Source organism: Rhodnius prolixus, unplaced genomic scaffold (genome assembly GCF_049639745.1).
Source record: "Rhodnius prolixus isolate KJV_2025 unplaced genomic scaffold, Rpr scaffold_4, whole genome shotgun sequence".
Classification (NCBI taxonomy): Eukaryota; Metazoa; Arthropoda; class Insecta; order Hemiptera; family Reduviidae; genus Rhodnius; species Rhodnius prolixus.
The window spans coordinates 42,225,215-42,242,426 of record NW_027411614.1 but is presented as its reverse complement, the minus strand read 5'-3'; the positions used below and the strand labels follow the sequence as shown (position 1 = coordinate 42,242,426).

The following is a 17,212-nucleotide window of genomic DNA, read 5'->3' as shown; positions in this document are numbered from 1 at the left end:
CAGACAATGAGGGAGGCGTGAAATCGTCTCATGTGTTGCTATCGCTACAATGAGATTCTAGACCTTAGAGACCAAAATAGATGGCAAGCAAAAACAACGTGGTAAAATGCTAGCCTTTGTAAAAAAGAGAAGTTTCTCTTACCAAGCTTCTTTCGGACTTCGTAAGGAAGCTCCCCGACGTTCTGATCTAATCTTTAAAGAAAAATTCAAAACAAAAAATGGAAGTACATTCATAATCCATTCAAATTTTCTGTGGAAACACAGAAGAAAACTGCTGTAAATTTACATTTATTTTTGGATAGATTATTCTATTTGAGCTCCAAAAAATGAAAACGGAGAAAAAAGATGTAATGTATGGGATGGAAAAATCAAAGTAAAATTTGTTAGTTTTTTGTAATAAAATAAAAGAGAACCTACTAAAATGAGATAATTGATCTACTTTTTTTGAAGGCCATACTTAGAAAACCACGACGACGCAATAAATTTGGACCGATAGTAACAATTTATTTTCTAAAACATAAAAAAAAATTGTTTATGCATGAGAGGGGTTTTAATCGAGATTGTTTAATTACTTACCTTACGTTAACATTTCTGCAACAAATTTCTAAAATTTACTGTGTGTTACCTGCGATTAATCTTATCATTTGACGTTCAAAATTGCAACTTCCCGTAGTGCTACTCTGGAAGTGAACTGGAAGTTTCGACTTTTTAATTTTCTAACTAGTCGCCAAAGGAATTCTTTTGGTAAGGGTCAGATTTGAAACTTTTTTTTCGAGAATATTGATTTCTGGGACATGGGGAAGCAGTGGCTTCAGCCTTCCTGCAACTGCGTTATTTTATTAATAAATATTGATGATAACTAACTTTAAAATACAAATTCTGTTCTTTTTTTTCGGTAAAAGAAAGTTAAAAGTTGAGTTTCTATTGCTATAAGAACGTAAAGAATACATTTTCCTTCGTATGAAAATATTCTTGAAATCCTATTATTTCGCCCTTGATTTCCAATTTAAAACAGAACTTGGTAGGAATTAGTATTGATTCACAAGCATATTTATTATTTGCTTCTTGCATAAGACTGTGTAATTGTATTATATGTACATTTTATAAGCAGCATATTTGTTAGTACATATTACATTTCATTTTCCCAATTTTTTTGTTTTTGTTTAAAATTGAATTAAGAACCATATTTTTTTTTAATAACAAAGCCATGTGTTGGTTAATATTACAAAACAAACGCTATAGTATTCATAGCTATTTTAATTTATTTAATTATATAACGTGTAAGTAAAAAGTATTTACAATAACTACGTTAAGCGGCTGTATTTGAAAAATGTGCGCCGTAACTTATGACAACTATTGATTGCGTTGGTAGGAACAGTGGGATTGTCCAGAACTGGCAGTACAATGGCTGAAGCTAACGTGTCGAAGTCGTACACCGTGAGTATTTAGCACACCACCGCTCTACATTCAAGTTCGGCACGGGCCCAATTTGGAAAATGGTTACAAAAATGAACGCCTTCAAAGAACAACCAGGTGAGTATAAAAATAATTTCAGTTTTAATTTAGCAGTCACACTAGCAGTATCTTGTTCATTTTTATTTAGTAAATATGAAGATAGAAGTGTTGTCGGCATTACCCGGTAAGGAAATAAATTGTTTTTATAAAATTGTATCGCGTTTATTTTGATTATTAGCTGTTAAAAACCAAACATCACGTTGTCCCATTCATATAATGATTTTTTTGGAAGCTCTGCCTTTAGTTACATTGATTGTAAATTATTTAGGTTATGTTGAATGTGTTGTTTAAATTAAAAAAACTGAGATTTTTTGTTCTTTGAATAGCGATAATTAACTCTAATTGGTACAACCTTAAAGTTATTATTTTCTTTATATCTACGTAATAAACAGATTTACCTTCGTATTTTAGTATTGATTATAAAAGCCCCAACATGCAATATCCTATTTTTTATATTATTGAGTTTCCCATTGTTGCTGTTATAATTTCTGTTTTATTAAGCATATTGCCTAATGTTTGTTAACAATATCTCTTATAAAACTATAATTTTTTTAAATGCTTTATTTTCAAATAATGTAACTATTATCGCTCTTTTTTATGATTAATTTTCTTTGATTATCTTTAAGAAATAAATTTAATTGCTCCTGAAAAAAAAAGAAAGTGTAACTAAAGATTTACTCCAGGTTCAGAATAAGATTATTTTGAATAGTGGTGTCAAAAAAGAAGCATTGAAAAAATTTATTATTACTCGAAACTCAGCGAAATTTCAAAGCCTGATAAAATACCTAATTCATTTAAGATTTAATGCTGAAAACATTCTTAAAAATTGCTTTTTAAAGAACTATAAAAGAACTTCATTCATTTGACGATCTCTTACTTCAATTTTTAAAATGTACTTAATGTTCTGGGCAGAGAGGCGTGGTTTGCCATTCTTAGATTTTGTTTGGAATTACGATCATTTAAAGTTTGTGGTAGGGTGGAAGCCAAAGTTGCGGTGCTGATACAAGGTTTGATATCTTGGTAAAGCTAAGCAGCTAGCTACAATCTTTCAGAATAGTTTTGAATTTAAGGCTGCAAAAATCTCCCACTCACAAAGCCACGCGCTTGACCAGTAGACCAACATCCGCCCCTAAATTTATGTACTACGATCATGAAATCACGACACTTTATTTGGAAATTGTTCATTCCGTTAAGTCACAATTAGTATTCTTTACAAACTACGAAGCTGAAGACTTGAGGAAATTACAATATAGATTTTTCATGTCGCTTTGGATTTAACTTTATAATCACTACCCATGTTCATCTAATCCAATCGATATTTTAGTAATTAACTTGATTGACATTTATGAATATTGTAATTATGTAATAAAATATAATAATTATACAAACACGTCACTCTGTTCAAACGATCTACATTAATTTCCGATATAGAATTGGAAAGCTTCTCTCGGATGTAATAATTCCTCAAAAGTAAAGTATATTTCGTTAAAATCAGCAATACATTTAATTTAAAATCATAAGTTTTAGTAATTGGCCAAATTTCTTCAAGAAGATAACTATATTGATCTGTTATTTAACAGTCAATGACCGGAAAGAGTACTGTTGCCAAAAAATAATGTAAATTAAAGTTTTTTTATATTATTTTTAAGTTGCTCAATAATGTTTTTTATTGTATAATATAGAATTTAAAAAATAAACTAGTTTGACATCAGTCACTACCTAACTTAATATGTTAGAGATATTATGTTAAATCAAACTTTTTTTTATTACATTGCGTGACTAAAGAATATTCAGTGTACTTAGAAAATTTTTTACAAGGTTTCTCTCATTATTATTCGTCTTTCAACAATTTCTTTCAAACAATCTTACTTAATATCGATCTAAGGGAAATTAAATAAATATGTAGTAATATAGGTCTCAATAATAAGAAATCGAATCAAATCAATAAAAATCGCTTGTAGAGTTGCCGTTAATAATATAGTCAATGTTCTTTAATAAGTGTCCCTTCATTAATAAGAGAGTTAAAGGTTTTAAAACAAGGATTCGAGAAAGTTGTCGCTTGAAGAAAAGTAAACTGGAAAAACTTGTTTGTCCATGCCGGGATTCGAATGGGTTAGTACTATTTAAATTAGTGAAATCTGTTTGTCTCTTGCACTTAGAACGGCAAGAAAGCTTCTTCGTTTCTTATCCAGAGATTTAAGTTTAAAAAAGATTAAAAGACTGAAAGGACTAATGTGATATCCTCATTTTGAACGGTTTCTACAATTCTGCTGTTAGACATGAGATTTTCTTTCTACTATTATTCGTTTTTACTTAAGAGTGTGTGTGAGCTTCAGTCAATCACGGAGAATTTCAGAGTCCATTTGCTAAACAATGAATTGAGTTTGTCAAGACACTCAATTTGTATAACTCGGATGGAACCTCAATTTTAGAACTTGGACAAGAACGTCATACTTTCTTTCTTCTGTAAAAGACAGAAATCAGTACAAATTCGGAACGAATTAATGTTGCAGGTGGTTAATTATCCCCAGTGATGTTGAGTTTATTAGCCCATTAAATAAGGAATTTACACTATGCAAACTTAAAATAGTGAAAAGAAAAAAAAAATTAAAATAATTCCTATTGAGTTACCCTTAAATTAAATCAGTAAACTATCCTTCTAATTTTGCCCTTCCGAAGTAAATTTTAAAAGTAAAAATTACGAGTTAATGACCATAATTTTTATTCTCAAATGCAAAAGAATGTAAATTGAAATCGAAAATAAAATGGGACTTTATGCAATGATTTTTACATATTTATTAGATTAAAGAGAAAACTTCCAACAAAGTCACTCCAAGGCTGTCCGATACGTCAAGAATCTTGACCTCGGCTGTTAAAATACCCCATGTTTTATCAGAGCCAGCTTTTCACATAGTTTCTGTAGGTCACCCATTAATTCCTCAAGCCTTTCCAAACAAGGTCCAGCTAGTATTTTGTCTATTTTCATTCCATTGAGTTGGAACAAAATATTGAAGGTCTACTTTATCATTAATAACTCAACTAATAGCTCGTTCAATTTAATCGTTATATAAGATCATTAATGTCAACACATCTTTACAAACATGGAACTAGTTTATTTTATTTTAAGCTATCATTGTAAAAATTGAGCCAACGAGATTTGAAGAATTCGACGAATGCTGTTGATGTAGGTTTTATAAGCAAGAAAGCTATCTAAATGTCTAGAAATTGGTAAACCATTGGCAAAAGGTCTGTGGATGTAATACAATCGAAGTGTTTTGAATCGTTTTCTTGTATAATTTGAAGGAAACGGATCCATCAGATACATTGCATAAATAGATGCAATTAATTGACGGACAATTTGCTGTTAATCTTCCATTTAATTTACTCAAGTACATAATGCCACATCCAATTATTTAATATTTATAAGCAACGTCTACCATACTTACCCGATAGGTTTTACAACTTATTGATTAGTTATTTTTCGATTGAATTTCAATACAGAAACAATACCCGACGATTGATAGTATCAATAAACTATCATTAGCAAAGGTCTTTACACTTTGGGTCGATAGCGTTGGCTTTTTGGCCATCACTTGTAGCAGTTAATCGGCATGATGAACTTTTCTAAAAATTTTTACATACAAGAAATATATTTGATGTAATAAGAGAAAATTGAACCCTTTGCGTGATATGTTTTAAGAGTTGAGTTTCCCACTCTACTCTATTAGCAGCAATAATACATTCGACAAAACTAAATTTGGTCAAAATATTCTAAAAGATGATAAATGAATAAATTAACCATCAGAAACTAAAGAATACAATGCAATTTTATGGCAGATTGATTTAGTTAAAGTTATGTACTACTTTTATTAACTATTCGGTGAAAATGCAATTCAATAGACATGGTAATAATGAAACGCCTCGCTTAAAAGTAATTTGGAAATTAAAAATATCTTTTTTTTTCTAAATTAGGTGAATTAGGAGATGAGGCAGTGGCCAAACCTAAAGAATCGTCGTTTATGTTTCAAGATGATCATCTACCATCAAGTGTATTACATAATTTGAATATGATGAGGAAAAATCGGACATTTTGTGATGTCATCTTACATGTAAGTGTATTTTCCCAATAATCACTTCTTTTATATTTTCTTCTACAATAGTAATATTTCAAGTTTACATTTCTATACTATACAATTTAGGTATTGTCAACCTTCGTGTGACATTGAAGATAACTAACTGTATTTAAAAAGGTCAAAATAATTGTCCGATAAAACAAAACCTCCGCAATGAAACAGTAATGGATAGTATTTTTTTTTTTTACTTGTAACTCAGTAGTTTTACTTTACTATAATCACTTTTAGAGATAGCCCGCTTAGCAAACTGTAGCCATTAAAAATTTTCTACACAATTTCTTAACCATGTTTCTTGGAAACTTTGAAATTAGATCCATAAAACATTTTCTCTGAATACAGTATTTAATTTAAAACATAAATAGAAAGTATTTGTTTCATCACTTTGTTTGATTGATAAATAGTCGAGGTTTTTTTTTTTAAGTTTATTTAAAGTAGAACAGTAATTTTCCAGAAAATTTCTAATCAGTGTTAATATTTGAACTAATTCTTTTTTAACAAAGAAAAGATGATTTGTCTGTTAATTGGGATACCGATCACTTCCATTAAATTATTTAGAAATTGACGTAATAAATTTCTAGGAATAAATAAGATTATAATGATTGTTTCAACTTAGTATGTGAACATTAACTTCAATTTTACTTTCGACAAAACGTCTTTACCTATTTTCAACAATTAATAAATGACTGACGATACTTAATTTATGGTTTTGCACTATATTAGACTCTTTATTTTACGCAGTTGTTTAAAAACTATATTTTTTCTATAAATGTATTAACAGACTTGTATAACTGACTTGCAAATTTTTGAAAAAGTTGACAATGGTCTCTTGTGAGTTCATTTCTGAGATCACCTCAAGGTTTCCTAAGTCGTAAATTTGTTACTCTATTATGGGTAAGTTATTATAATGCTGTTTGTTACCGCCACAGAATTTATTCAGCTGTTTAAATAAATGGTTTGGTGTTCTTTATTCTCAACAGTGCCTTTTTTTTTTTTACAATGGATAGTGACAGAAAACTCTTATTTTAATGGCTTTTCTTATTTAAATTATTCCAGGTATCAAACGGTGAAATCCCAGGCCATCGAGCTGTATTAGCGTCAGCGTCACCACATTTAATGCAGCTGTTCAGTACAGAAGATGAAAAGAACAGCAACAGGCAGGCGATTGTCTCCTATAAACTAAACGGTTTATATGAGAAGGTTGCTTTGGAAAAATTGGTGGATTATGCTTATACAGCTAAGTAAGTTTTGTTGTTGTAGTTCTCTTTATTATTGTTAGTTAGTTGTTCATTACTGTTCTACTTTAAATAAACTTAAATGTTGAGTAGCCTATCACTTTATAAGAACAGTGTAAGAGCTGCGAGGAGTTTTCAGTCTAGATTTAGTGAACTCTTTATTCGAAACAACCTTATTGTCACTTTCCTCCTCAGACCGGTTTTAGCTTTAGTTCCCGGTTTTTATTATTTATTTTTTATTGGCACACTGCGCGGTACCTGCTCCCCAGCATAGCCGCCAAAAAGGCTTGTCTTAGGATTGCAACGACGGAAAAAAGGGAGGATGATTTCTGCTCTTCCTGGTAGCCTTAGAGGAGCCTTTGTAACGATCAACCCTTTTAAGTCTAATTAGGAGCACATTTCCTTTTTTCCAAGAGTACTGGTATCCACTAGTCGTACTTGTGTATTATCTGTACTTGGTCCAAAGTGCCTGAGGTTACACATCGTTAACTAGCGATTGCAAAACACTGTGATCAGACTTAACAGCCTTCTTTTCTTGTCACGTTTCCAAAGGGGCTGGATCACACAACCGCAGAACACCTATGGAAATGTTTTCTGTCCTCATGGTGCTCTTAAGAAGACTTTATAGCCGTATTTTGTTGGCGCGGACACTCGGTCTGGCCCAGAACAAGTCCATTTATCGGTAGGAGCTGAGCCGCTTGCCATGACCAGCTAAGAGGCTTCTATGGAATAAACTTATATGCCGCACTCCGCTCTGAAGCTTCTTACTTTTCAAACCAAAAGTACCGAAGGCCGAACATAAATGGTGTTATTCGAAAAACAACGACAAGCCTTCGCTGAGGGACCTAGAACTTGTCCTCGCTCTTTGTCAGGATGCCTGACCATCCTTCAAGATCCTTTCTCTTCTAAAATTAATCCCCGTTAGCTGTTTTTGAGAAGTTAATGTTTAAACTTTTAGGAAGATAATCTTTTAAAGCCAAAAATTGCTCAAAAGTGATAATTTTAAGTGTGGCAATCTACAGTTAAACTTTTTCTTAGCGATTACTCGGCAATGGGTCCAGTGGGAAGGGTCAGTTCAAGGTAGCAAAATCTTTCTTCATTACTGAGTCTTCTTCCTTAAATTCCCGGTAAAGAATCACTGACTCCTGCTATTTACCACTAGGCAGTCATTATGTTCCCCTGCCTGCTGGTCATGACCTCATCGACTTCTTTTGCAGTTCACATTGTGAGTTGTCTATTCCGTGGACGAAGTGATCACACCAGATTTTTCAGTTCATATGTTCGCAGAATTTATACCTGTAAAAATTACAGTACTAGAGTGAATTTATTTATTTTTCTTCATTTTTTACAGATTAGAACTTAGTCCAAATCAAGTTCGTAGTGTATTTATTTGTGCTACCCAACTGAAAATGGAACGTCCAGCGAAAGAATGTGCAAACTATTTGGTAAAGAATTTAACAAATGACTCCTGTATAGAGATCAGACGTCTGACTGGTATTTCCAGACAACAAGTGTTTCTAGATAGAGTTGATTCATTCATTAAAGATAATGTAAGTTATTGTTTAATTAATTAGACAATTATTTTAATAAAGATATATAATTCCATTGTTACATACTATAGCCTTGATATTTTCTATGACAGCGATAAAAAAAATATTTTTAAAATGTCCTATAAAAATTTGAGTTACAAACAATAGGATTGTGATAAGAAAGCTTATAATCTTATTTGAAAGAGATAAGAACAATTAATGACAGGATTTTTTTGTTTAATCACATATGGCAGCATTTTAATTGTTCTATTTAGCTTATCTACGTAATCCAATTCCATTAAGGACATATTGTTTTTGAACGGATCTGTTTAATTTTTTTTCTTTTAATTTATAAGGCGAAAAAACGTTGATGAGGAATTTGGACTACCATTAGGAATTTATCATACAAAATATTTTTAAAAAAGCACTTTGTTCTGTAGAATTTCTGTAACAGAAGGATCTTATTTAACTACAATTTCGTGGTTTTACTGTGTTTGATGTGCAGTACTGTATAATCAGTGAATACTTTCATTCCTTCTCGCAAGAGGAAGTGAACCAATGGGACAGAAAGGTCACTTGAGTTCTAAATGGTTTATAATACCTTGGTAGGTATGTTTTGGGATCTGAGTGATTGTATGTATGTGTTTCGTCAGCATTACTAAAAAATGTTTTGCTACACATTTTACGTAAAAGTGGTTTTTATTTAAGTGCAGACAAAGAACATGAGTGCCAAGTTGATGTATAAAAATTGAAATTGCACCTTTAAAGAGTACATTATTCGATCGACTTCATTTATGCACCAGACTTCCTCTGCTTAGAAGAAAAAAAAAACGAATTGTATTATATTTGGATCACAATGAACTAGCTGGGGCAAATTCTTGTACATTCCCTTAAGAGAATAAAGCTAGATTCTTCTCGGCACGTTTTAAGGCAATGTGGTTAAAATTATTACCGAAAAGTCGCTTATATTTCTTAACATAGTAAAGACTCTAAATTTATTATTATAGGAGCACATTCATTGTTACAAAATGATGAGTAAATGAAATTTGTATCAACAAAGCTTTAGTAAGATCCTAGTTCATTTGTTCCAATACTTCACCAATAATACTTTCATAATTTATATTTACATATTTGAAAACTTTATTAATTTTAAATTACATTTCAAATTGTTAACAGTTTGATGAAGTATGCAAAACATCAGTTTATTTGAATCTTCCTTGTATAAGAATAGAACTGTTATATCATGCAAAAGAAGATTCACCAATGCTCGATCCAGATTCAGTTGCCATCTTAGTACTTGATTGGCTAAAAAAAGTTTATGATGAACAAAATTTTGAAGATTTTGTAGCAAAGGTATAAAATTGTTATCTTTTCAAATTCATTTTAAGAAATACTGTATTCAACTACTTTGAAATCATCAAAAGTTATCAATATGTGTGAATAAGGACAGAATTCTTTTTTGTTTTATTGCAGAAACATCTACTGTACTTAGATCCAGATAAATCTCTGCAAGATTGTTCAGATATCCCATGCGGTGACGTGAGTGATACAGATATTGTGCAAGATTATAAAAAATTGTCACGCTCTACCAATGGTGTTAAGGTATTGCTTGATAGTATATTTATTAGTCATTAAGATTTATAAAATTTAATGAATTAACTTAGAATTACAGTATGAGGGGACATTAGAGAGATACTTCATAAAGTCAACTTGTTTGCCACAGCTTCCTTGTAAAAAATAAAATAAAATTGAGGTAGAAAAATCTTAAATTCTTATAATTTTTAAGTAGTTCAGTAAATTTCCTTCTATTTTTGCTAACTTTGTAACCTGCATCCTGTTCTATTAGTGAAAGTCTACTAACACAAAATTATTTATTTTACAGAAGAAGCAGAAACACAATGGTGGCAGCAAACTTGCATATTCCAGAAGTCATTCAGACGGCAATGATGATACAGACACATCTTGCGATGGCAAAGTAATCGCCTGCAGTAAAGTAACTGGTGAGAGGAAACTACTATTTTAAATTGAATGTTCCGGTTGTACTGGCTAGGATCAGGTTATTTTACTTCTCTTTTGCTTGAAAATAACGTCCGCATAAACAATTGTTCCATTTTAATTATATATATTCGTGATGAGTTGAGAGATAGGTGAGGGATAATCCATATTCTTTTTTAAGGTATCGTCACTAGACTGTATTCTACTAGTTATTCTGAAATCAAATTAACTAAATTAAATGAACTAACTAACTAATAATGAGTGTTAAATATAATATGAAATATTGATAAAGCAGTGGTAGCCCGGAAGTGGAGATCCTTTGCTGTTAAGTCTATGCATAAGTAAGAGTATTTTGTTGCTGTCGTGTCCCGAAAGTCTCTTCCCAGAAGATGAAAGATGGTAACTCTACCACTTCTTCCACTATAGGCTGAAAAGCTGGTTATACAACTAGCTGCTATTTAAAAGACATACTTTTCCCCATAATAAAATAAAAAATAAATAGTAACTAAAAATTATTGTCCTTAAATGAATTTTATTATTTTAGCCTGACGTAATGTTTGAAATTCCTGATTTTCTAATTTCAGAAAACACTCTGCTCAGTCTTTCTTGTTTGGGTAGAGGTACGCTTATTTCTACGTCCATAGTGATTAGATATAATCCTCCAAACAATGAAGAAACAACAGATGACAACTTATCTGTTTGTAAAAACAATAAAAATGGACCGATACAGTATACTGGTCTAGCAAACATGGCATCAGTGAAATGTGCAGTTGGCTGTGGAAATCTCCATGATAAATTACTTGTCTGCGGTAAGTAAACCATTATTGGTGCCATTTTATGGTATTTATTTCATTTTATAAATTATTTACTTCATATTAATAATTTACTTATAGGTGGCTATGATAGAGGTGAATGTTTACGGTCCGTAGAACTGTATTCTCCGGAAACAAATACATGGGCATCATTGTCGCCAATGCTGGAAGCTCGAGGAAGGTTCAACATTGCCATCTTGAGCAGTGGAGAAGTCTACGCGATAGCTGGTATGTCTGTCTATAGTGAGTGCTATGTAAGTGCGTAACTGTGGCCGCACATTGTGCTATTTGAACGATGTGATAACCAGTCACGCCTCTTACATTGGTACAACCTATTGACACAACAGCCGTGTACAAAGGGTGTCTCTCTTCCCTCTAATCGTATATATATCTATATGACTGCCTACAGTAAGTACTTGTTACTCTACAACACGCAAAAAAAAAAAAAAACACAAAACCTACTCTCTAAAATACACATCTCTCTACATCTTATTAAAACGGGTTATATAATAACAAATTGTCTTAATTAATCATTACTTTTTATTATTATAATAAATTAATCCAACATTGTGTACTTGTAATAATAATAATCTTTTTTTTATCTTGTTTATTTCTGCAGGTTGTAATGGGACCCAAGAATTATCAACTGTTGAACTTTTTCGCAGCGGAAGATGGGAGAGGGTTACTTCATTGCCCTTATCTAGAAGTCATACTGGTATTATTAGAATTTTACTAAAAATTAAATTTTATCCAGTGCATTTTTTTTTATTAACTAAGTCAAAGATTTAACTCAACGAGGTTATTAATTGCTGTGGTTTACTAAAAGCAGTGGATTAAATTTGAAGTTAACTATAGTTATCGTATTTAGCAGAAATAAAAAGCAATAGATCTCAGTATAAACATTTTTATATTTATTTTGGAATTGTCCCTCCTTGTTCGTGTTATTTTCTTCAGAAATTTCAGACTTTCAAAATGAAGTTGTTGTGATGAAACCTTCACAAGGCTTATGACTTGTTTAATTCTTCGGCTTTACATGACGTAGAGAAAATAAAACCCAGCACATCTCCTTGAGCATTGGTCTAAATATGGCATTTGTGATTCAATACTATAACCGGGCCAAACTTGTACGCTGATATATCTGAGCAAACGTGATTTTCCTTGATGAATTATATATAATAATAAATAATTACAAGGATGGGGCAACTCAATAAGCCTTCATTGCGTTTGATGAGTATTAAAAAGAAATCTGATCATAGATCCTGCGTTCAAAATGCAGTCAACAATGTCGACTAAAAAAAGGACATTATGAAAACTGCTTTCCTTTTTATTTAAAGGAATGTATGGAGCACTGAGTAAATTATCAGTTCATTATTATTTACTTTTCGTTACTATTGCTATAAATTTTGTAATAGTACGCAAATTGTCTAAAATGAGTTTTTACTGGAATTTTCCGGTTTAATCATGGATGTATAAGGAAATTTTAGTAAGGAACAAATATATTTTGAAATTCCAAGATTAAAGAAATGTATCAGTTTAATTAATACCTTAAGAGAAAAGCTCGAGATTTTCCTCTTCACATTTATTTTTAATTCAGGCATCATCATTAGGTCGTGGACGGGGGAGGCTGAAGTATTTACTTCACTATTAACATTGTTTTTTTTTCTTACAAATAAAAAGTAGCTTCAAGTGGGATTTGAACTGGCAAAGTAAATAATACATTTATATATTTATGTCCACGCGTGTATAAAATGGATGAATTAATTATTAAACCTTAGGTATTGTTTACTTGTGTTGGCTGGACTAAACTATTACAAAAACGAATATGTATTTTTTTTATCAATTTCAGGTGTGTGTGCAATAGATGATCTAATTTATTGCATCGGGGGCTTCAATGGACAAAACGTGATTAAGCAGTGTGACTGTTATGACCCTTCAACTGATAAATGGTTCAGCATTGCACCTCTTCATACTGGTAATTTTTCTGCACTACAAATATACGGTTCTTCTATTTTTAAATTAAAAAAAAATCAGCTACGACAATACGAATAGTGGAGGTGAGAATAATATTCTGTTTTGTTGCAGGACGATATCAAGCTGGGTGTTGCGGTTTCCAGGGTAATATATGGGTTGTCGGTGGCTGTGATGCTTGGAATATTTTGGATTCATGCGAAATTTATTACCCACAAAAGAACACCTGGTCTTATGGGCCAAGACCAATGCATGCCAGAAGGGGTGCTGGCTTAGCTGAGTTTAACAGTAAGTGCTTTTTTTGGGGGGGATAATCTTTCTTAAGTATTGTCTAGAGGGACTTGAATTGAGATGAAAAGGAAATTTTTTCCAGACAAGATCTATATGGTCGGAGGATGGGATGGAAATCAGTCTTTATCTTCTGTGGAGATCTATGATCCAGAGACTAACTCTTGGTCCTATGGTCCTGAACTCACAACTCCTCGGGCGAACTTAGGTGTGGCAGTAATAAACAATTGTCTATACGCAGTCGGCGGATTTTCTAGTAAGTATTATTCATTTCTAGAATATCCCCACAGGCCTCAGCTAGGTAATTAATAGAAAAATCGTTTCTTAAATTTTCTTTCTTTTTAACACCTTTTCGAAATTGCAAAATATATTGATATGCTCAAATTTGAAGAAATATATTCTTCAGTCCGAGCTGTGCGCGCGCGTAAGAGTGTTTCTTCGAACTGTTGCCTGTTGTAGGGAAATAGTACACGTATTTTCATGTACACCGGCTATGTCGGAAATATTTCGCCCAGAAAATTCATTTTACGGCTATACTGCATTGATAGTTTATTCTTCATACTGTCAATTTAGCCTAATGTCCCTACAAAAATATTGTAATTCATCCACAGGGGTTAGTACGTTGGGATCCACTGCTCTAAAGTGTTCATTTCCATTCAGTCTGCCTATGTTTTTATAATTTCTACAAACATTCTGTGTTGGTGAAGAAAAAGGAATTACTAAGTGCAAATTTCTTCAAAGGTTTTCTTAGTTTTCCTCCAAAACGACTACAATTTTCTTTTTAAATCCATATTGTATGATGTACCCAACTATCTGGAGTATATCAACTGTAATATTATTTTCAGGTAAATCTTTTTTGAAGAGCATAGAGATCCTATACGCAGATAGAGACGAATGGACCACTTTGAGTCTTGTTCAAAAGACTAAATTAGATCAATCCCAGCCTAATATTGAATCACTGTAAAATACTAAGACTAAGAAAAATAAATAAAACAAAACAAAGTTAGTAACAAAAAAGCCAAAAATGAAAAAAACTTGTTCTCATCAATTAATTTTACATAAATGTAATTTATAATTATTCCTAATTGTAATCACCGTTATTGCTGCAATGAATTTAAACTATTTAAACAAGTTAGGATGGTTCATTGATTGTGATTATTGTTAAAAAATAAGAGTTGAAAGAGTATTATGTTGTTATTACTAAATATTTATATACATATTGTCAAATAATATATATATATATTGTCGAATGAAAAAGAGTTGTGGCTTTAATTTATTTCACTAAAAAAAAAATTAAAAGTGCTTTAAAATATAGTTATTATGGCAATATTTTTAAAAAAAATGGCAGATTTACATATCACAGAAAATTTGAAAGTTAAAGAACTTTTTTTTTTAAGACCTTTACTTAAAAAAAAAAAAAAAAAAAAATCCAAAAATTGTCTTTCTAAAGGAAAGAAAATCATGAAATTGTGAAAACTCTGTCATAATTCTGTCCTAAAAAGCTTTTTTTTTATATTTTGTATTATAATGCTAATTATAAATTAAAATAAAAGGGAATGTCAAAATAAAAATTAAAAAAACTGGACTGATTTCTCTATTGATAAAAGTATTTTCTGTTATAATTAAAACATGTTTGTAACAGGAAAAATAAAACCAAATACAATCCAACCAAATATGCATTTCTTTTTATATTTATTCTAATAAATTTAATATAAAGTAAATATGAAATTAAAACAAAAATCAGTATTTTTATATATTTTTTGAATTTTTGTATGATGACATTGATGATGAAAACATATTTAAAAAAACAAAACAAAAAAATGTAATTTTTACAATTGAAAGATTTGTACATTACTATTATTGTTAAAAAAGATTAGAAAATAATTATTTGTACGCACTCAAAAACATTTAAGAATAGTTTATTTCTGCAAATTTATACCTTAGATGTTTTATCAATTTAAGAAAATATTTTAAAAAATAAGTAAATAATGAAAAAAGATGAATTTACGTTAAAAATCTAAACAAGAAATGGTAAAATATGTTAAGAAAAACGTTTGAAGAAATATCATTTATTGAAATATTAAATATATTCATTTTTAAAAAAAATTTTGTTTAACCCTACATAACTTTTCCAGTGGATTACTGGGCATAATAGTTCCAAGGCAATAAAATGATGAGACAAAGACATTAGAAGGTAGCATCATTAGTATAGTGAGGATTGGTGTTGCAATTTGACGAAAGATTTCAGACTGGATGCTAATTATTAGTTTGTGCCTTGATGTCTTACCCATCCCATTCTGGATCATAATTCAGTCACTTCCTTCTTCCAAAATCAGACCCAAGAATAATTCTTTACCAACTATTTCGAAGAAAAATCTAATACGATTAAAACTGTGGAGTTGAAGGAAAGCTGTTTTCCAGAAAATAAAAATATTTTCTATAAGAACGAGACAAATCTTCTCCTCTAATATCACATTTCGGTAACCCGATTTTTTCCCCCTTAAGATTCCAACAATGCTTTAAATGGAAATTAGTATTGTATACCAGAAGTGCATAATAGTACCGAGTTCTGATTTGAAGCACTTAGAAGGAAGCCATCCATTGCACATTCCAAAGGTTTATTATTGGGCTTTCACGTTTGGGCTATTGACAAAGATAAAAATGATAGTTTAGTGATAGCTATTATTATCTATTCTTATACTTCACTTCTTTTAGCCAACTGTCAGATCCTCAATGATAATCTTTCTGACGAATTGAAATAAAAAAATTTGCTTCCGCGTTTATTTTAGTAAATTATTAGGTCTTCCTAACAAAAGCATCAATATTATTAAAACTATCACAATTTAATGTACATCCAGAGATAGGAATTCAATTAAGGTCTTTATCCTGTCATAAATTTACAAATTCACAGCATTGTGCTGTGATAAACATAAATTCAAATCATTCCGACACTCCAGTATAAAGCACTGAAACAATTATCAAATTTTTCGTCAATCGTTTGTAAAAAACAAACAAACAGCATCCTTCCTTTGAAATTGGGAGACAAGTTTCCCTTTTCCAGTAGTTTTTACTTCTGAGTTGTCATAATAGATCGACACATGATGCACAATCTATGGAAGGCACTAACATTAACTATCAAACACACAAATAGCATCCGTCCTGTGAAATTGGGAGAACAGTTCCACTTTTTCCAGTAGTTTTTACTTCTGACTTTTCAAAATACATCGACCCATAATGAACAATCCAGGGTAGGCCTTAATATTAACTATCGAAAACACAAAAAGCATCCTTCCTGTAAAATTAAGAAGAAATTCCTACTTTTTCCAGTAATTTTTACTTCTTAGTCGTCAAAATAGATCGACCCATGATGCACAATTCAGGATAGTCCTGAATCTTAACTATCAAGTGCAGAAACTGCCGTCTTCCAGTGAAATAAGAAAGAAATTCTGATTTTTTCCAGTAGTTTTTACTTCTTAGTTGTCCAAATACATCAACCCATGATGTACAATCTATGGTAGGCCTTAATATTAAGTATAAGTGCAAAAAGAGAAGCCTTCCTATGAAATAAAGAGAAGATTTCGACTTATTCCAGTAGTTTTTACTTCTGGCTTTTCAAAATAGATCGACACATGATGTACAATTTAGGGTAGGCCTCAATAATAACTAGCAAGTACCAAAACAGCAGCCTTCTAGAGAAATAAGCAAGAAATTCCGACTTTTTCCAGTAGTTTTTACTTCTG

General features: G+C 31.1%; 1 protein-coding gene across 1 annotated transcript; it reads left to right on the top strand.

The window, feature by feature from the left end:
• Positions 1-1,175: 1,175 nt before the first annotated feature.
• Positions 1,176-14,908, top strand: LOC141456547 (influenza virus NS1A-binding protein homolog). Its single transcript, XM_074132683.1, has 15 exons — positions 1,176-1,280; positions 1,373-1,533; positions 5,488-5,624; positions 6,702-6,886; positions 8,232-8,430; positions 9,586-9,762; positions 9,883-10,011; positions 10,292-10,409; positions 10,989-11,213; positions 11,298-11,444; positions 11,836-11,931; positions 13,063-13,188; positions 13,299-13,472; positions 13,558-13,728; positions 14,318-14,908. The coding sequence occupies exons 2-15, from the start codon at positions 1,497-1,499 to the stop codon at positions 14,434-14,436; spliced, it is 2,040 nt and encodes a 679-aa protein (XP_073988784.1). The 5' UTR covers positions 1,176-1,280; positions 1,373-1,496; the 3' UTR covers positions 14,437-14,908.
• Positions 14,909-17,212: the final 2,304 nt, after the last annotated feature.